This window comes from Lolium perenne, chromosome 2 (genome assembly GCF_019359855.2).
Source record: "Lolium perenne isolate Kyuss_39 chromosome 2, Kyuss_2.0, whole genome shotgun sequence".
Taxonomy (NCBI): Eukaryota; Viridiplantae; Streptophyta; class Magnoliopsida; order Poales; family Poaceae; genus Lolium; species Lolium perenne.
In genome coordinates, this window is record NC_067245.2 from 153930331 (window position 1) to 153951546 (window position 21216).

At 40.6% G+C, this 21216-nt stretch overlaps 1 protein-coding gene across 1 annotated transcript; it reads left to right on the plus strand.

The window, feature by feature from the left end:
* The first annotated feature begins 3734 nt into the window (after window positions 1–3734).
* On the plus strand, window positions 3735–7865 carry LOC127322023 (bZIP transcription factor RISBZ1-like). Its single transcript, XM_051350969.1, has 6 exons — window positions 3735–4190; window positions 5682–5778; window positions 5941–6061; window positions 6875–6950; window positions 7040–7165; window positions 7470–7865. Exons 1-6 carry the CDS (start codon window positions 3735–3737, stop codon window positions 7863–7865), a joined length of 1272 nt encoding a protein of 423 aa, XP_051206929.1.
* Window positions 7866–21216: the final 13351 nt, after the last annotated feature.

Sequence of the window (21216 nt, forward strand, 5' to 3'; positions counted from 1 at the left end):
TGTTGGGATCCGATGAATAAGTGAATGCTATGTTATGTTGATTATCAATATCATCTATGTGTTGTTTATGATCTTGCATGCTCTCCGTTGCTAGTAGAGGCTCTGGCCAAGTTGATACTTGTAACTCCAAGAGAGAGTATTTATGCTCGATAGTCGGTTCATCTCTCCATTAAATCTGGGAGAGTGACAGAAACCTCTAAGGTTGTGGATGTGCTGTTGCCACTAGGGATAAAACATCAATGCTATGTCTAAGGATATATTCGTTGATTACATTACGCACCATACTTAATGCAATTGTCTGTTGTTTGCAACTTAAGACTGGAGGGGGTTCGGATGATAACCTGAAGGTGGACTTTTTAGGCATAGATGCATGCTGGATAGCGGTCTATGTACTTTGTCGTAATGCCCAATTAAATCTCACAATACTCATCATAACATGTATGTGCATGGTCATGCCCTCTTTATTTGTCAATTGCCCAACTGTAATTTGTTCACCCAACATGCTTATTCTTATGGGAGAGACGCCTCTAGTGAACTGTGGACCCCGGTCCATTCTTAACATCGAATACAATCTACTGCAATACTCGTTCTACTGTTTTCTGCAAACAATCATCATCCACACTATACATCTAATCCTTTGTTACAGCAAGCCGGTGAGATTGACAACCTCACTGTCACGTTGGGGCAAAGTACTTTGGTTGTGTTGTGCAGGTTCCACGTTGGCGCCGGAATCCCTGGTGTTGCGCCGCACTACACTCCGCCGCCATCAACCTTCAACGTGCTTCTTGACTCCTACTGGTTCGATAAACCTTGGTTTCTTACTGAGGGAAACTTACTGCTGTACGCATCACACCTTCCACTTGGGGTTCCCAACGGTCGCGTGCTGTACGCGTGTCAATCATCATGCCTCTTATCCACACCATGTTTGGCACTCGCGAGTAGTTCTCCATGTTCCTGAGGGCATAGGATGATCTGGCTATGATTCTATGTGATGTGCAATGAGTATTTGGTCAAAAAAAAAATTATGTTGTTCTATGATGATTTTGTGCGAACTTTGACTGCACATTACTTCACCTCTACGGGCTCATAGGGCTTCACTTTAATGTAATGATGAGGGGTTGGAAGGGACGGAATGACGGAACCTGTTTTTTAATACTTTGAGTTGTATTAGAGGGGTTTATGTCGGGGAGCGATGAACTAATTGCTATAATGGGACATTTATGTCTTAATGATTTCTGTACTTGCTCATGAAATGGCTCTAAGACCCATCATAAGGGGTGTATTTGCTCATATCTATAGCTGCACCTAATTTAGGCTCCGCCCCTAAGGGAATGAAACTTAACAAGATATTCACGATGTTGTGTAGAAATCTAAATGCTAGTGAATCCATGCCGCCCTCGGGAACACTTGTCACATATAAGTTCAAGCAAACACTTGAGCCTGTCCTCTTGCTGCATAGAGGATTGGGCTTTCTCTCAGTGAGAGCATTGTATTATTGCTATTTACTTTCAGTACTTCATTTCATTGCAAGCTATACACTCAAAACACCAAAACTACTGCATATTTTTTATTGTTTACTTGTCAAACTTGCTAACCAATACCTTTATCTCCTCGTGGGTTTGACAAACCTTTCTTATTGAAAAGTAATACAATTGATCCCTACACTTGGGAGAATATAATAGACTGAAAAGGCTCGTAGGTGGCAGCACAATATCGATCGCTCATATTGAGTTGGAGAATGCTAACTGCTAACATAGGCGGGGAATGACAATGCTCAACAAATTGCCTTTGCATGGCCATGGTTTAGGCCCATGCGCATGTGTGTCTATCATTGGGTATGTGCAAAATTGGTGAGGAGAAAGAAGGTGCTTTACAACGTGTTATGCCAATGTGGTTTCATCTAATTTTATGGTGTTTCCCATGTCAAAACCGTGCGCAAAGCAATTGAGAGACGATGATCCAAGATTTTCAACAATATTGTCGGCAAGTGTGGGTGGCAATACTTGGTGACTTAGGCTTTGGTGGTGCTCTTCGAATACTGAGTTTTGATCTGTGGGGTGAAACCCCTAGGCCTGACCTTTGTTGATTATAACTGGCAATGGCGGACTTCTATCCGTTTTCTTGTTAAAGGCATTGCAGGGATATTTCTCAGACTTAATCCGGGGTGAAAATCCATGAATTATCTTCCATGGTCAGATCGGGCGATGAGAACACTTGTACATTGTTCCCTTGGTGAAGGAGTAGTTGTTGGAAGAATTTTCTGAATTACGAGTGTTTTCAATGGTGGTGGTTGTATCATGTTGTTGCCAGATCATGATCTCTTTAGCGGGGCTATGTTTTCCTTTTATTTTTATTTTTGTTATTCTTTTTTACTTTTTTGGCTGTGTCATCCTTGATGTCTCGACTAGATCTTGACATTATGTTGTTGTTGAGGCCCAATGTAATTGATATCTACTTGTTATTAATATATTTCCTTCATCGAAAAATGTTTCGGTAGGCCCGTCTGTGATAGATCATTACCAGCAAGCAGAAGAAATAACCATCTCTGATGCGTACAAGTGAAATACACGTGAGTGACGCCTTTTTGCTCTATTGATTTGGAATTGTTTTTTTTTGCAGATCCAGATCCATATATGTTTCCATGGTGGATGCATGGTTTGTTTTGTGGTGATGTTGAGGTGATTTGTCCATAATTTTGGGGTTTTGATTGGAGGCTAATTAGTCTTGCTTTTTTACCCTTTTAACTTGAGTTTATACAACAATGTAAAAAACTCAAACCTATATATATCGAACTTACAAATTCAAGGCAAAGTCACAATTAGTATATAAAGAAAGTGGATCTTGTGGATATGGCCCCACGCGGAACATGTTCCTTGTTACGTTAGCGGAGGAAAATAGGGACGTTTCCACGCATCTGTTGTCACTCTAGCTATAGTGTTTAACACAATTTAGTGCCATCGATATCTTTAATATATATAATAATAATATAAATTTAGGACCACACATATTAGATCATGTGGAAACGTAGAGATATTAGTAAGTCGAAACAAACACAACGTTAATACGATACGCATTTACACTTTTCCATTAACACTTTTATACTTCATCTAGAAGTATTTGGTTTCATTAGAACTCACGATGAACAAGCATATATAGTACAAAACTTTTTGTTTGTCGTGGTTCGTAGATACAAAACACCATTGCCTAAATAAAGACAACATAGCAAAAAGGCTAACAGAAATAAACCGCATATACATGATGACAAATGATAGTGCATAGGTTGGGGTTTCGTGGATCACACCCTTCAATATACTCTCAAGTACGAAAGCTCTTCTCTAGGCGATGGCAGACCACTAGAATAGTGTTGTATATCTTTGAAACCATGTAGAATATCACTAACATACATATCGCTGCAATAGAAGCTGCATTGTTGACCCATTTTCCGCCCCACATCAATATCACTTTCATTTAGCACAAAGATTATATGTTATATCTATCTTCAGCATTGAATGCAGAATACCTTGTATGATAGCGTTGTATTAAATAACCCACATATATTCGTGTCCTCCAGGCCTCAACTCAAATCCTTCAAAACCCAACCCATGGGTTAGTTGTAGCCAAAACCTGGGTCACGGTTCTCTGACCTATGCCTTTTCCATCCCTCGTCTCTTCGCTAGATCTCATGGGTTAAAACCACCATTTCTTGATCAGATTTCCATTCTATAAACATCAAGATGGACCATCTATTCTCACTAGATGAGAACATCCCCGAACCCATCTCTTTCCAGACTCCCTTGTCGTCTTTGGCGTTGGAGCCTCAGGCAGACAGTGGAGGCACCGGAGGAGCAGGGATCGATGCTGGTGGTGGTGTAGGTGGTGGTGGAGCTATGAACCCGTGCTTGCCAGAATGCTTCTCCCCAAAGATCATGGATAATTCATCGTCACTGGACACCCCCACCCCGCCAGCAACAAACTCAAAAGCTGATTCAGAGCTTCACAATAATCCGGCGGCCGAAGCGAGCCATAAGAGGCGCTACGAGGTCATCCAGGAGGAGGATAACGACGTTGTGGAGGTAATCCCCTCGCCACATGCACCAACATCGGCAAGCGCGGTGTTGGACCCGATGGCGTACAACGCGATGCTAAGGCGGAAGCTCGATGCGGACCTCGCCGCGGTTGCCATGTGGAGGGTACGGTACTCTGTCTCTCACATCCCCGTCTCTTTCCCTCTCTCTTTCCATAGGCGTAAAAACATGTGTGCGTGAGTTACTGGATGGTTGTTCATTCTTTAGTAATTAAGATGTGGTAAAATTTTAAGATGATTTGATTATTGGGGTCCCGTGGCCAAATCGAAGTGTGAGTCACTTTGTTCTTTTGTAACCTCTTATTGAAGTGATGGAAGTGAAGAAGTGAGCCTAGCTCACTTGGTTAGGAAAGTAGATGTACAATCTAGCCACCCAGGTTCAAGTCCACAGGAACGCGAATTTAGGTTCTTATTATTTAAAAACAAAATCATTGTAGGGGCTTCCCCTACCGTATTCCTTTCAAAAAAAAGTGATGGAAGTGATTTGTGTTCCACAAAGTATGTTTTGGATTTATTAAATATTTTTATGCAACATTTTGGTAAGCATATCACCACCTCTTATTTCTGGAAGTAAGTTGAATTTCCTCCCCGGAAAAACAAACGATGCATCTCATGCCCAACAATTAATGTTCTAGCAAATTTTCTAGCGACTAGGCTTGTAGAAGGCCAGACAACATCAAGCGTCATGATTTTCATGTGGAAAGGATCATGGAGGTTTAGGTGTCATATCTCTTGGCAATAAGCGTTCGGAGATGGGGCGAAGAGGAGACAGGAATGTTGAGGAAAGGGAGAATTAGTCATTGGGAGGCCACAAATACAATGGGTCTTTGCTATTGGTGTGTGAAAGGGATGATTGGGGGGATTCTTACATAGGTCACAAAATGTATGTTTTGCTGAAAAATTCTTGTGTTTGCCATCTTCTTTTAATGATTCTAAAAACTATTTGACTACTGCGGTGGTGATATTGGCACAACTAGAGATGGTGGATAATAGAGGAATGGCGAGAGTAGTGAAGGTTAGAGATTAGCAGGAGGCGCAGATGTAGAGGGTGGAGTTACGGTTAAGGTGGTGGAGGAAGTTTATATAAAGAGAGATAGGCAATGACTCTATCATTTGACCTAAGTTTGGCGTTCCACCTAATAAAAATATTACTGATTCAAAATTGCGAAGGTACTCATTTATAGACAATATTTTCTTACCGTGTTTGCTTTAGGACTTCTAATTTTTGTAAGAACCGTTAGAACCCACATAACTAAAACAAAATCATTGGAATTTTTATTATTATTCTTGACTTCAACAAATTGAACGTGGAGTAGTCTCACTCAATGGACATGAGCATGGATAAAAGCATGGACCATGAGGTCACTTGATTTATTTTTATTCTAATGATGAGAACTCTTAAGTTTGAATGTGAAGAATTAATATGTCTTATGTTAATTTGTTTCGTGAAAACTTGATTTTATACTCAAAATGGGGTAAGTGACATTATGAATATCTAATTTATATGAAATATCATTAGTAGAAATATTAATTTGTGCATTTTTTCTTGTTAATTATTTTCATCTTCAACATTCACTTTTGTAACGTGTATGCGCAGACCTCACGTGGAATTTGCCGACAAAGTTCACATGGCAATATAGCATTGCAAAATTCAAATGGCTCTAATAACTTGGGCTCACCAAATCACATTGGAGGTACTCTACTAAGCATATATTATTATGAAATTATTTATGCTACAAGTTAAGTTTATCATTGATGTTTCCATATGACTTATATATAGTTCTCATATTTTCGTTTTTGGGTGCCTATGGCTAATGGGATTCTTGTCCTACAAATAATATAACGTGTTGGTGTAGAGGTTGGTGTCCATCAACTTAGCTCTTCCTCATGGGATCCATCACCATCAGATGATGATATGGAAGGGGATGAAGAAACAATGGGAAATAGGAATGTTACTGCAGCAAAAGTGAAGAAGAGGTAACATCAATTGTGTATCTGTTTCATGGTCTTTTCATCCAGTTATGCATTTTCACTATACAAATATACGTATGTATATGTCGTGCATCAGAATTTTATACTAGATTTTGCGAGTCAGCTATATTTCCATTTTTGGAGATATCTCCCATATTTAGTTTTGACTACATGATTGGAACCTTTTTGTGGTTTGTGTTGGGTGGACTTGGCCTATAATTTGTCTTCAATTTGAAAGTGTTGATTATTTTTACGGTCCTTTATATCAAGTTGACATTGCACTTTCTTTTGAACTTTTTTACTAAGTTGTTATTGGTAGGTTGATATGAATTGAGGATAAGTATTTCAACGCAATCAACTATGCATGTAAGGGCCTAATTTATTGTTGTATGAGTAGGCTCACTAATAATATGTTTATTTTGTTGTTATGGGGAATCTTACGGCGTGTTGCTCGAAAGAGTCAGAACTTAGGCATATGTAATGTAAATATGTCACATTGTTTATGTCCCTAATTATAATACACCGGAGATCCAATAGGACGTGGAACCAATTTATTTTGTTGAATCTCACGTCAACATGGTAGAGATTTTGGGTGGATCTTGTTGTGTTATGGTACTTTACATCTCCTCTTGTTGAAAATATTGCGCATATATCATGTGCACATGAAAAGTGCATGTTAAACTAAATCATGTACCAAATATGATAGTATATAGCTAGTTTATCCTTGCTCATACCGCATATTATATTTGTTTGCAAATTTGTATTTATTTGTGTTTGTCTTTCAAGACCTTACTTTTATATTTTCCTTATCATATGAAGGAAGGAATCTAACCGAGATTCAGCTCGACGCTCAAGGAGTAGAAAAGCTGCTCACATGAAGGAACTAGAGCAGCAGGTCTGTCATTTTTAACAACACGATTTTACTTCTTATGAAAGTGGCATAGTACACGAGTAATGAATCTAACAAGTACTAAATCAATACAGGTGTCATTACTAAGACTTGAAAACAAATCTCTGATGAGGAGTCTTACAGAAGTCAGTCAAAGATACAACAACGTTATTGTTGACAATAGGATATTAAAGGCAAATGTTGAAACCTTAGAAACAAAGGTATGCTACACTTATATATGGTTAGGTTGCAATTGAATATTCATGTTGAGCATATGCTTCAAAAGGCACAATCATACTAGGTTTCAAAATTCACTTGAATTTTTGCTATAATTTTCTTTTTATTTGTTAAGACAAATGATGCTTGTGACACATTATATAACATACCAAAATTTTCCATGAGGTGTAAGTGATTAATTGATGAATCATGATAATTAGTTGATGCACACAAAGACTGCATTCAACTTTAAATGAAGACAATATATGGTTTGGTTGCAACTAATAGAACAAAATGATTACATTGCAGGTGAAGATGTCAGAGGAAACTATGAAGAGGATCACACGTGCGAGCAATTTCCCCCAAGCCATATCTAGCATCTCATCGCATAGCCACCCCATAGGTGGGCCCCGATTGGACACCATTACCAATACTCTGCTACCAACCCAAGACACCCCAGTTAGCTACTTTGTGACTACAACAAATGATGTTGATGTGAACAATAGGTACATCTATGAGGTAGCTCCGATACCGACTTTCCAAGTTCACAACCCATCAACTTTACTACATATGCAACCTATGGTTACCCTGGATGATCACCAAAGAAGGATGTGTGGTGGCATGCCAAGTGCATCAGTACCTACCCCACAATGGGAAGCTACTATGATGGATCAGGATGAGTTTATCAACATGGGGATGCAGTAGAAACATATAACGAGACCCAGAGTGGGAACTATTATTTTCAAATTGTTTGTTTGTTTGTTTGTTTGTTTGTTTGTTGTTGAGGGTGTTTCTTATGGTTACATAGTTGTCGAGGAACATTTGTCAGACTTGTTGAGAGAACATATGTTGATGTTGTTCCCAGACGAGGCATAAGACATGTAATTGCTCTCTAATAATGAAGATATATATACTGAAAGTTTGGACATTGCGAGTAAATTGGTTGCTATTTCTGCTATCGTTTGTTCATAATGCATTTATTTATTCTAAATGAACAATTTAGAAATTTATTTTCTTTTCATGGTTCTTTTATTGAAAGCTGCGCTTCATATGTATCTCATAAGCAAAACATACAAATCCCTAGGAACCATAACTCCATATGTTTATCGTGTTCTAGAGATAGCAAGTAAGGAATGCCCAAGTTGTTTATAGACCCGACTAAAGTATTGGTCAATGAGCCCATTAAATTTTTTCCTTTGCCTATTAGGAATGCCCAAATTCTTGATCTAGCAATGAACTTTGGGGAGGGACTCCGTATTGATAAAAATGACTTTATATAGTATCTGGGGTTTTTCTCGAGATGCACGAAGCTGCATAGATACAAACCATAAACATAGGCTGCAAGGGCCACCATCGAAAGGAAAATCGGAGGAGGAACCGATGTTAGAATCGCCTTCAGTAGCATGTCCATCTCCTCCATCGTTTCCTTGATGATCCTCAATATGAATAGGGAGTAATCCACCCTATATATTATGGGCGTGTGATGCATGTGAAATGCATCTGTACTATTTGTAGTTTATTGTGTCATATTCCATCATAATTTATACAGATGAGTGGTTATAATCATGTTTTATAATTATTTTAGTGATTTTACTAAAAGATCCATGATGCATGTAAAATGCACGTGTGTTCTTTATAGTTTATTGTGTTATATTCCATCATCTTTGCATCATATATGAGTTATTACCTTGATTTCCATTGATTCCGGTATTTTTCCACAAGATCCTCTTTAGTTTGGTTTTAACTCTGAAAGAAAGAAGAAACATTATGTTAGTATTTTGGATTTACATGGAGCTTCGGAACTCCAAAAGAGTAAGGTCAGAGAGCACGCTTCAGAATTTTCAAAAAGCATTTAACAAGATGAAGCGGGCATGCAGACGATCAACATGATATAAATGGGGCCCATGGTGTGGCAAGATACCATGGCCGCACCACGAGGACCACCTCGAGCCTCAAGCATTCCCTGTTGTCCATCTTCACGCCTATTCCTTTGTCTTGACCTAAAACCACCTGTATATATCCTCCATCATGGTCTCGCAACATGCGGGGATAGAGATTGAAAACCAGGAAAATAGAGTTTGCAGTCTGCCGCCGACACAATATTGACGGAGCAACCGCTGCCGGTTGATCATGGATCTCAACAGCTGTGACAAGGTTCGATTCACCACCTCAGTATGACCATCAGTTTGGGGATGACAAGTAGTACTGAAAAGTAGCTTTGTCCCCAGCTTTCCCCGAAGTGTCTTCCAGAAGTAGGTCATAAACTTCACGTCACGATCCGAAACAATAGTCTTCGGGTGTCAACACCCGGATTTTTAAGTCCAGATGCCTATTATGCCATTCCTCGCAATCCCAGGAATATTGTTTTTGCGAGACATAATAGATTGATATCACAACACATCATTCATTACAACACATAATCGTCTTACAAACATAGATCACATGATCCAATATTACACAAATAGATTGTTCATCAACACAAATAGTAGCGGAAGCGAAGTAGCATAGTAGTAGTCCATCTATTCCACAGGCGACGCTTGACGTTAGAAGACGATCCTAGTTATCGTAGATGTCCTGCTGTCCGTCATCCTGATACTGTTGCTCTCCTTCAAAGTCTGGCATTTGAATAGCCAGGGCAAAGCCATGAGTACTTTTAAAGTACTCGCAAACTAATACTAAAGTAATTACTTATTAAGTATATTAAGGGGTGCTAAGCTCTAGGTTTATTTGCATAAAGCCAAGTTTAGTTTGATAAACATTTAGTAAGCCTTATCATTTGCTAGACTAACTCAAGTGGGAACATTAGTGTCATTCCCACAACTCATTTTGATTCAAGTCAATATCACCTTTCAATTCACCATTCCTTTTTAAGATCAAAATTCTGATAACGGAACAGTATGGCCTTTCCAATCGTCCGCAACCGTGGACACAGCTATTCGAATAGGTTTAACACTCTGCAGAGGTTGCACTCTTGTGCCACAACTTTTGATTACATCCGTCGAGGATAACCCCGAATCATCTAACTCAGTACGCGGATCATCAACCATAACCTTTCACTTATATATACTAGTATAGGCACCTCTCCCCATGAGCTTGGCCTCCCGGTGAAAACCAACTGTCAACCCGGGAACTGCACAGGGCTTGGGTCGTACATTCACCTCACATTCATATCATTTCACATATACGGAGGCAGCCTCGGCGTAACCCCTATGATGCTTGTTTAGAGGGAACCCATACTAAAATACACAAGTTTCTAGTTAAGCCCTACCCATAATCAGGTATTGTGGGGGTACTTGTATAATTGGAAGGGTATCGCATTCAAACCCAATCATCAGTTTTCATTTAAATTCACCAAGTCAACCATGTCACCTTCAACTTCACATTCTTTCAAAGTCATTTCACTTCACCATGTTCCCATCTAGAGTAGTCAATTTTATTTGACTAGCAACTATTTCATGAGGGGTGCTATCTAGCTTTGATTGGTTATAAGCTAACTTTAAATCTTGTTCTACTCTAGACCAAGTGAATCATAAATCAAAAAGGTACTTTGAAAGTAAATAAGCAAAATAATTGCAAGGTAAAAACATGGGATAGGTAAGACATTAAATAAAGTGTGAGGGTGCCTTGCTCTTGTAGAGCTATGCACTTGGTGTTTAGCAAGGGTTAGCTTGCCTTGAGCAGGGTAGTTGTCAAAGTTCTCCTCCTCCTCCTGGGAGTAGGCTTCCTCCTCTTGATACTCCTCGGTACTAGCGTCTAATATGAATACGAGGTATAAACACCAAACCAAACTTACATACTAGACTAAAGCACACCAAAGAGTTCACATAACTAATTCTAGTATCATATCATTCATGGCATGGTAAATTAATTGGTTGGTTCTTATTTAAGAGAAAAATAATTTCCACTCATTATTCTTATTTCTTTAATTTGCTATTTAGATCTTTAGAGAAAATAATTTCCTCTCATTGAATCTTATTAAGAGTTAATCTCCTCAAATAATAATCAGGTATAAAATATAAGTTGACCAAGGTCAACATTTCATATTTATTACTCCCTCCGTTCCTTTTTAATTGACTCGGATTTAGTACAAACTTGTACTAAATCCGAGTCAATTAAAAAAGAACGGAGGTAGTATATGGGAGTATAATTCAAATGAAGTGATACACTTCACACAATTTAAGACCAACATTTAAATGATTTAAAATCTATAAGTAATAATAATCAGAGGTTTATTAGCCTAAGGTCATTTCCTCTGATTATATTACTTAGGATCAAGATTTAAATGAGAGAGTAGCTCTCATACTATTTATAGAATTTGAATTCCAAGATTTAAATGCACTAGAAATGACTACATAGCCATTATTTTGATCTAGTCCATGATCATACAAACAACCTGTCTATATTATTGCAAAATCAATTAGAGGACATCAATTTTGATTTATTAGAGTTGGAAACAACTCAAAATCAATTATGGTTAAGTTTTAAATAAAGTTTCAATTTGCAAAAGTCCCTGTCTTGTTATTTTTAGCTGTTTAAATCTACTATGAATTTGGAGATGGGACCAGTGGCATTAGATAGATAATTTCATTGGATTTCCAACGGTATAAAGTTTGCTAGATTTGGAATTGTAGATTTCAAACTATTCAATTTTTACTAAAGCATCAGCAGGGTATTTGAATAATTAACAAAACTATATTTGAATTTTTGGGCTAGGCGGGAAATGTAAACGGGCTGAAACGCGTTTAAACAGCACAGCGCGGCCCAACTAGCATCTGGCGCAACTGGGCCGCCCTGACGAGGTGGGGGCCACCCATCAGTGGCTATTCAACCAGCGAAACGGTACGCGTGATGTACACCGTTGGATTAGAGAAGGATCGAGCAGTCGGGGATCGTCGTCGTCTCCGATGAGATCCCGACGTGCTGGCGGCGTGACCAGGGGGTCGGAGGGCGTACCAGGCCGCCGGCGATTGAGGGCAAGCTGCTCAGTGAAGTGGAAGTGGATGAGGAAGTCCCTGGTACAGCGGCGGAGATTGGCGAGGCTCCAGTCGATGTAGATGATCTGCGGGCTCCGGCGGCGACGAGCTTGCAATTGGAGCTGCTCCGGCGAGGTGGTGTCGAATTGATGGGTGGGGAAGAGGCAAGGATGAGAGGGGAGCAGATGGTGTGAAGAAATGGAGCTCTGAGCTCCTCTATTTATAGCGGGAGAAGTGGTGCCGCGGGTGCTGCGAAGGGTTGACGACGACGATGGCGCTGCGGGCTGTGAAGAGGCAAGATAGGGGCGCGTCGTGTAGGCGACGTCTAGGAGATGCTCAAGGAGTAGCTGGCGCGTCCAGGGGACGATGGGATCGCTCGGGGGCATGAATTAAGTGCGGCAATACACGCGGTATAATTCCGACGAGGACGACGGCGATGGTGCAGGGGCGGGCTATGGAGGTTGTCTAGCTTGTAGAGGGTAGTGAGGCGATGCTCGATGCAGTGGTAGCTTGTGCAGGGGAGGACGAGGGTGCTCGAGCGCGCGACGTACTGGCGCGTCCAGAGCGCGGTGAGCGCGCGTGCTGGCGTGCGCTGGCAAGGTTTTGGACGCGATGCGTCTAGCCAATGTCGTGCGTGCGCGAGGCTCGGCCGTGCATGGTGGGGTTCCTTGTGCAGTGGAGATGCTCCAGGACAAGGAGATGGTGAGAGAGGGAGGCCAGAGAGAAAATGAGAGAGGGTGGCCAAAGGTGGCCGGCATGGTACGGTGTGGTGCTCCTCTCCTCTTTTCTCCACTTTAAACGACGATGGCAAGGACTAGGCTCGATGCAGGGGATGCAGAGGGACCTAATGATCACAAGTTAAAGGTGGTTTAGGCTATGAACCAGTGTGTAATGGTGTGCAACACAAAACTGGAATAATGCCAGCAAGGTGTTTGGCACAATGCCCGCAAGAACATTTTGGTTGAATTTTGGATTTCTTTTTGGTGCAACTCAATCATATAATTATTGTGTTAGAATGGTGGTGGTGGTGTTCATTTTGGAGTTGAATTGCAAAGTTTCAAAAATGGGGCCATCTTCACTTTGTTTCAAGGTCACCACTTGTCAAACTCATTCTGGTCAACCTGGTCAAAGTTAGCAATGGTGGTCAACATGAAAGTTGTTCACCTTGACAAGGTCTTGGATGACATGGCAAGTGTTGACCAAGTTTAGTTTAAGAAAAGATAAAACCAGAGGGGTAAAGTGAGGAACATTTTATAAAATTCACTTTTGACCATTATCACATGTATGTTGGTTTTGAGATTTGTTTTGATTTGATTCTTGTTTCTTTGATGCATTTGTGTTTGTTTATCATATATAAGTATTCTACAAGCAAGAGATCAAGCAATGGTGGCCTTTGGTGAAGATTTGCAAAAATGGCTAAGGGTGTATGTGAGTGAAAATGGGATTTTCTCCCTATTTTATTTCTCTCCATTTGATTTGACTTTTCTTGACTCTAATGTGATTCTTATTAGTTTAGAAACATTTCCAAACCATTGAACCTATTCCAAAAGGTCTAGATCAAAGATTTGCAAAATTGGCCATAACACATAAGAGGTGATGTGTCATATTTCATTATTCTTGTAAATTGTTCTTCTTGCTTTACTTGGGCATGGGTTAGGGTCAATTTAGTATTAGATTAGGTTTAGAGGTGGTTTCACATCATTTGGTCAAGTTTTAAAGGCATAGAACAAGAATTGAGTATTATGGCTATGTGTCACATATGCCTCTATGCATATGTTGCATTTGATTTTTAATTTGACTTGGCTTGACCCAATTGGTGTTGTTGCGTGTTGAAATGGTATAGAGGAGTGATCCAACCATTCACAACCTGTCTTAGGGTCAAGATTCTTAGATTCACAAATTTTCTATTTTACTCTCATATGCCTCTATGGTATTTTTAGTTTCTTTTTATTTCTTTTGGAAACAACTTGGATTAGGTTTGATAAGTACTAGGTAAGGTGTATGAAGGTTTTCCAAACCTCTAAACCAAGTAGAAGAGCTTAGGGTAAAGATTTATAAAAATAGCCATAGGCACATATACCTTTTTCTTATTTAATTTCCTTTTATTTTATTTTAACTAGGATGGTGAAAAGAGGGGTGAGGTTTAGGGTTTAAGATTATTTCAATCTACTATAACAAGCAGTCATGGCAATAGCACAAGAATTAAGCAAGATAACTATGTATCAAACTTAATTGAATACAAGTTTTTGTTGGTTCCAAAATTTGGAACTAGGGAAATTCATTTGTTTTGTTTTGAAATTTTTGGGATGTTACATCGGGACTCCATGTAGTCGTACAATCTCCCTGAAAAACAGGTTAGCAATATGCGACGCATCGTCGCTCTTGTGGCAGGCAATAAAGTGTGACATCTTGGAAAATCTATCCACTACCACAAATATAGAATCATGGCCTCTTTTAGTACGCGGCAAACCCAACACAAAATCCATACTAATGTCTTCCCATGGTGTAGTAGGTGCCGGTAAAGGAGTAGACAAACCTTGAGGCTTCAGTTTGGACTTGGACTTGTTGCAAGTAATGCACCTCTTCACATACATGTCCACATCCCGCCTCATCTTTGGCCAATAGAAGTGATCAGCGAGCATGAGTAGCGTCTTCTCATGCGCAAAGTGACCCATCAAACCTCCAGCATGTGATTCCTGCAGTAAGAGTAAACACACAGACGATTCTGGAACACATAATTTGTTAGCTCTAAACAAGAACCCATCATGTATGTGATATTTTTCCCATGCTTTACCAATAGCACACAAGCGATATGGTTCAGCAAAATCATGATCAGTGGCATACAAATCACATAGTACTTCTAATCCAGGTATTTTAACATCAAGATGAGTTAATAGCATAGTTTTCCTAGATAGAGCATCAACAAAAATATTATATTTTCCCTTCTTATGCTGAATAATGTATGGAAAAGACTCAATGAACTCAACCCACTTAGCAAGACGCCTATGCAAAGTAGATTGGGCTTTCAGATATTTCAAAGTTTCATGATCAGAATGTATGATAAATTCTTTTGGCCACAAATAATGTTGCCAAACCTCAAGAACTCTAATTAAAGCATACAATTCTTTATCATAGATTGGATAGTTCAACTTAGCACCAGAAAGTTTCTCAGAAAAATATGCAATTGGGCGACCCTCTTGCATCAACACACCACCAATTCCAATACCACTAGCATCACATTCAATCTCAAATTGCTTATAGAAATCAGGAAGTGCAAGCAACGGTGCAGAAGTTAACAATACTTTTAGTTCATCAAAAGCATGATCTTGGGCGATGCCCCACTCAAAAGAAACACCCTTTTTAGTCAATTCATTCAAAGGTGCAGCAATAGTACTAAAATTGGGCACAAAACATCGATAAAACCCAGCTAGACCATGAAAACTTCGTACTTGACTCACATTCATGGGAGTAGGCCAATTTTGAATAGCTTCAATTTTAGACACATCTACCTCTACTCCATGCTTAGAGACAACATAACCCAGAAATATGACCTTATCTTTGCAAAATGTGCACTTCTCAAGATTACCATAGAGTTTATTATCACGCAACACTTGCAAAACATGTCGAATATGCATAGTATGATCAGATACATTGCGGTTGTAAATTAATATGTCATCAAAGTACACAACCACAAATTTGCCAATAAAATCACGCAAAACATGGTTCATCAGTCTCATGAAAGTGCTAGGTGCATTAGTCAAACCAAAAGGCATTACTAACCACTCATATAAACCAATTTTGTTTTAAAGGCTGTTTTCCATTCATCCCCTTCTTTCATCCTAATTTGATGATAACCACTACACAAATCAATTTTATAGAAAACAGCAGCACCACTCAATTCATCGAGCATATCCTCTAAACGGGGAATAGGATGACGATATCGAATAGTAATGTTGTTTATCGCTCTACAATCTACACACATGTGTCATGTACCATCTTTCTGAGGAACTAGAATAACAGGAACAACACAAGGACTAAGGCTTATGCGGATATAACCTTTGTCGAGTAGCGCTTGTACTTGCTTATGTATCTCTTTCGTCTCTTCGGGATTCGTTCAATATGGCGCCCTGTTGGACAGCGAGGCACCGGGGATCAAATGAATTTGATGCTCAATACCACGCAATGGTGGCAATCCTGCGGGCACCTCCTCCGGAAACACATCGCTGAATTCCTGCAAAACATTAGAAACACCAAGAGAAAGAGGGGTCATGTCGTTAGAAAGCAAAACCTCACCCTTGTACATGAGCACAAGAGGCATGGCTGTAGGATCCTTACTAAATTCTATCATGTCCTCTTTGGTGGCTAAAAGCACTAAGGAATTCACTCTCTCACTTTTCGTTATATCACTCACTGCATTACAATTCTCTCGCCTATCTATAGGTGCATCCTCCAAGTTTACTTCAACTTTCCGACGAGATTCATTGACAATTTGCTGTGGTGACATAGGTTGTAAGTTGATTTTCTTGCTCTTGAACTCCAAGTGATATTCATTGGTACGGCCATTGTGTTGCACAGAATGGTCATAGAGCCATGGCCGACCCAATAGTAGGTGACACACCGTCATAGGAACCACATCAAAATCAATGGAATCCTTATACGGTCCAATCTCAAACTCAACACGCACCATGTGGTTTACCTTCATCTCACCATTGTCGCTCAACCACTGAATATAGTATGGATGTGGGTGCGGTAGATACTTCAACTTCATCTTGGTGCACAACTCCTTGCTTGCTAAATTGCGGCAACTCCCGCCATCAATAATGACCTTGCAAGCCTTGTCAGGACCAACTAAAGCCTTTGTTTGGAACAAATTGCAGCGCCGAGTAGATGCACTTGGCAACACATTAAGAGCACGCTGAGTCACAACAATAGTGCAAGCTTCAGACGGATAAGCATCTACACCATCACTTTCATAATCATCATCTTCTGGAGCATATGGATCAACATCATCTCCAGTCTCATACTCATTGTCCTCATTGATAATCATGACCTTGTGGTTAGGACAATCTCTCTTGAAGTGGCCCTTGCCACCACATGTATGACAATTCATATCACTGTTGCGCGCAGTAGACATGCTAGAACCACTCGTACTTGCAGCAGGTTTGGGCTTCTTTGTGTTGGACACAGTGGAGACCGGCTTACTAGACGGAGTAGAATAAGGTGCGGGACGCGAGGATGGTGCCGGCGCCGTGGATGGAGGCGCCCTAGGCGTGTAGCGCCCAGCTCCCGTAGCACGACCTTTAACTTGTGCTTCTTCAGCCAAATGTGATTCAGCCTCTCTTGCGTGATGTAGCAACTCATTCATAGTGGTGTAACTGTGATGACGAACAATGCCTTTGATATCAAACTTCAAACCATGTAGAAAACGATTCATCGTCATCTCAAGTGATTCACGGACACGAACACGCTGCATAAGCATCTCCATCTCCATGAAATAAGTATCAACAGTCTTCACACCTTGTCTCAATAGGGTCAACTTATCATATATAGATCGCAAATAATTAGTGGGCACGAAACAAGCTTGCATAAGTTCCTTCATCTCTCGCCATGTATGAACTGGCAGCTCGCGATCTTCTTGACGAGTGCATGTCACTCCATCCCACCAACGCAATGCATAACCATCAAATTCTAAGGAAGCAAGCTTGACCTTTGTATCTTCAGTATAAGTATGTAAGCACCATAACTTCTCAATCTTCAGCTCCCAAGTGAGGTATTCTTCAACATCAGCACCTCCTTCAAATTTGGGTATCGAGAACTTTGGCTTACCCAATCCGTCTTCTTCCTCAAACCCACGACCTTGGCGTCCGAGTTCAACAAAGCCACGACCACGGTTACCACGCCCAGCACCACGACCAACACCAGGTGCTTCATCTTGAAGCTCAACATCTTCATCCTCATGGTGTTGTTGTTGTTGGGTCAAATTATCAACATCGAGTGTCAAAGCTTGAATATTGCGCTGAATATCCGTCATTTGATCTTGCATAGCATTGACGGTCGCATTAGTAGTATCCATCTTTTCGGAAACCCCGTCAATGGTCTCCTTTAGTTCTTCGTCCTGAACGTGGAATTCACGTTGCATCTCATTACGAAGAGCTTCATACTCCCTCCATGTCATCACATCAGCAGCATCCTTGTTTTTATGGTTAACAATTTCCTCATCACTAGAAGACATGGTTAGTAGATTAGTGCACTAAAACAAATAAATATGGTGGTACTCTCACAACTCACTCAAAACTGATAAGAAAAGGAAATCTTACCGCTCCAAAGTGAATTAGTATTGCTTACCACTTGTAGTGATGACTAGTGCACGGATGTAGCGAAGCGAATATCAAGGGTATAAGAAAAATCACACGACAAAGCAGGGTCTATGCGGGGCTGTAGGTGGGCTACCTATTTGCACCAATAAAAAGCTCTAGTGCTGACCGTAGACAACCAATGATACTCACACAAGGCGATAAATGTGGCAATGTAACTATATGGATGAAAGGTTGCAATGCACTCGAGAGACGCTAGCAAAGCTCAATGGGACAAGCACAAGATTGCTCAACTACGGGTGTAGTTAAAGAAAAACTTAGGCCTTTACTTGATTCTACTAGCACTTCACTTTTATTTTTGGATTTTCTTTTGTATAACACGCAGCTATGTAGCACTTTTTGTTTCTTTTCAGTTTTCCTCTTTTTTTTGATTTTATGACTCAACTCCTTGATAACACGGCCAAAAGATAATGCAAAGCACCAAAACCCTAATGAGCAGCCTGTCGAGCGGTAAAACTAGTCTCTTCTCGGGAAGTTCCTAGTCACTGATACGTCTCCAACGTATCTATAATTTCTTATGTTCCATGCTAGTTTTATGCCAACAGCTACATGTTTTATATGCACTTTATATCATATTATGGCATTTATTGGACTAACCTATTAACAAGATACCACAGTGCCAGTTTCTGTTTATTATGTCTGTTTATTGCAGAAAAGGCCCAAAAACCAAAGTGCTCGGAAAAATCCAGAAAAATTACAGAAATTCTATTTCGCCAGAAGACCCACGGAGCCAGAAGTGCCAGGCCAGAGGAGGCCCACGGCCTCCTCCCCATCCACTGGCGCGGCCAGGAGGGGTGATACGCGTACAGCACGCGTCCGTTGGGAACCCCAAGAAGAAGGTGTGATGCGTACAGCGGCAAGTTTTCCCTCAGTAAGAAACCAAGGTTTATCGAACCAGTAGGAGCCAATAAGCACGTTGAAGGTTGATGGCGGTGGAGTGTAGTGCGGTGCAACACCAGGGATTCCGGCGCCAACGTGGAACCTGCACAACACAACCAAATTACTTTGCCCCAATGTGACAGTGAGGTTGTCAATCTCACCGGCTTGCTGTAACAAAGGATTAGATGTATAGTGTGGATGATGATGTTTGCAGAAAATAGTAGAACGAGTATTGCAGTAGATTGTATTCGATGTAAAAGAATGGACCGGGGTCCACAGTTCACTAGTGGTGTCTCTCCCATAAGAATAAGCATGTTGGGTGAACAAATTACAGTTGGGCAATTGACAAATAAAGATAGCATGACAATGCACATACATGTTATGATGAGTAGTGTGAGATTCAATTGGGCATTACGACAAAGTACATAGACCGCTATCCAGCATGCATCTATGCCTAAAAAGTCCACCTTCAGGTTATCATCCGAACCCCTTCCAGTATTAAGTTGCAAACAACAGACAATTGCATTAAGTATGGTCTGTAATGTAATCAACAAATACATCCTTAGACATAGCATTGGTGTTTTATCCCTAGTGGCAACAGCACATCCACAACCTTAGAACTTTCTGTCATTGTCCCAGATTTAATGGAGGCATGAACCCACTATCGAGCATAAATACTCCCTCTTAGAGTTACAAGTAACGACTTGGCCAGAGCCTCTACTAATAACGGAGAGCATGCAAGATCATAAACAACACATAGATGATAGATTGATAATCAACATAACATAGCATTCATTATTCATCGGATCCCAACAAACGCAACATGTAGCATTACAGATAGATGATCTTGATCATGTTAGGCGGCTCACAAGATCCAACAATGATGGCACAATTAGGAGAAGACGACCATCTAGCTACTGCTATGGACCCATAGTCCAGGGGTGAACAACTCACACATCACTCCGGAAGTGACCATGGCGGTGAAGAGTCCTCCAGGGGATGATTCCCCTCTCCGGCAGGGTGCCGGAGGCGATCTCCTGAATCCCCCGAGATGGGATTGGCGGCGGCGGCGTCTCTGGAAGGTTTTCCGTATCGTGGCTCTCGGTACTGGAACTATTATCGACGAAGGCTTAAGTAGGCGGAAGGGTAGGTCAGGGGGCGCCACGAGGGGCCCACACGCTAGGGCCGCGCGGCCAGGAGGTGGGCCGCGCCGCCCTGTTGTGTGGCCGCCTCGTCGCCCCACTTCGTATCTCCTCCGGACTTCTGGAAGCTTCGTGGAAAAATAAGATCCTGGGTGTTGATTTCGTCCAATTCCGAGAATATTTCCTTACTAGGATTTCTGAAACCAAAAACAGCAGAAAACAGCAACTGGCTCTTCGACATCTCGTTAATAGGTTAGTGCCGGAAAATGCATAAATATGACATAAAGTGTATATAAAACATGTAGGTATTGCCATAAAACAAGCATGGAACATAAGAAATTATCGATACGTTGGAGACGTATCAGCATCCCCAAGCTTAGTTCCTACTCGTCCCGAGTAGGTAAACGATAACAAAGATAATTTCTGAAGTGACATGCCATCATAATCTTTATCAATACTATTGTAAGCACATGTAATGAATGCAGCAATCTGAAGCAATGGTAAAGACAATGAGTAAACAACTGAATCATATAGCAAAGACTTTTCATGAATAGTACTTTCAAGACAAGCATCAATAAGTCTTGCATAAGAGTTAACTCATAAAGCAATAAATTCGAACTAAAGGCATTGAAGCAACACAAAGGAAGATTAAGTTCCAGCGGTTGCTTTCAACTTGTAACATGTATAT

Coding starts and splice junctions, on each gene's coding strand:
- LOC127322023 (XM_051350969.1), top strand. CDS start 3,735: ATGGACCATCTATTCTCACTAGATGAGAACATCCCCGAACCCATCTCT. Junction 4,191..5,681: donor CCGCGGTTGCCATGTGGAGG/GTACGGTACTCT, acceptor GTGTATGCGCAG/ACCTCACGTGGAATTTGCCG. Junction 7,166..7,469: donor TTGAAACCTTAGAAACAAAG/GTATGCTACACT, acceptor ATTACATTGCAG/GTGAAGATGTCAGAGGAAAC.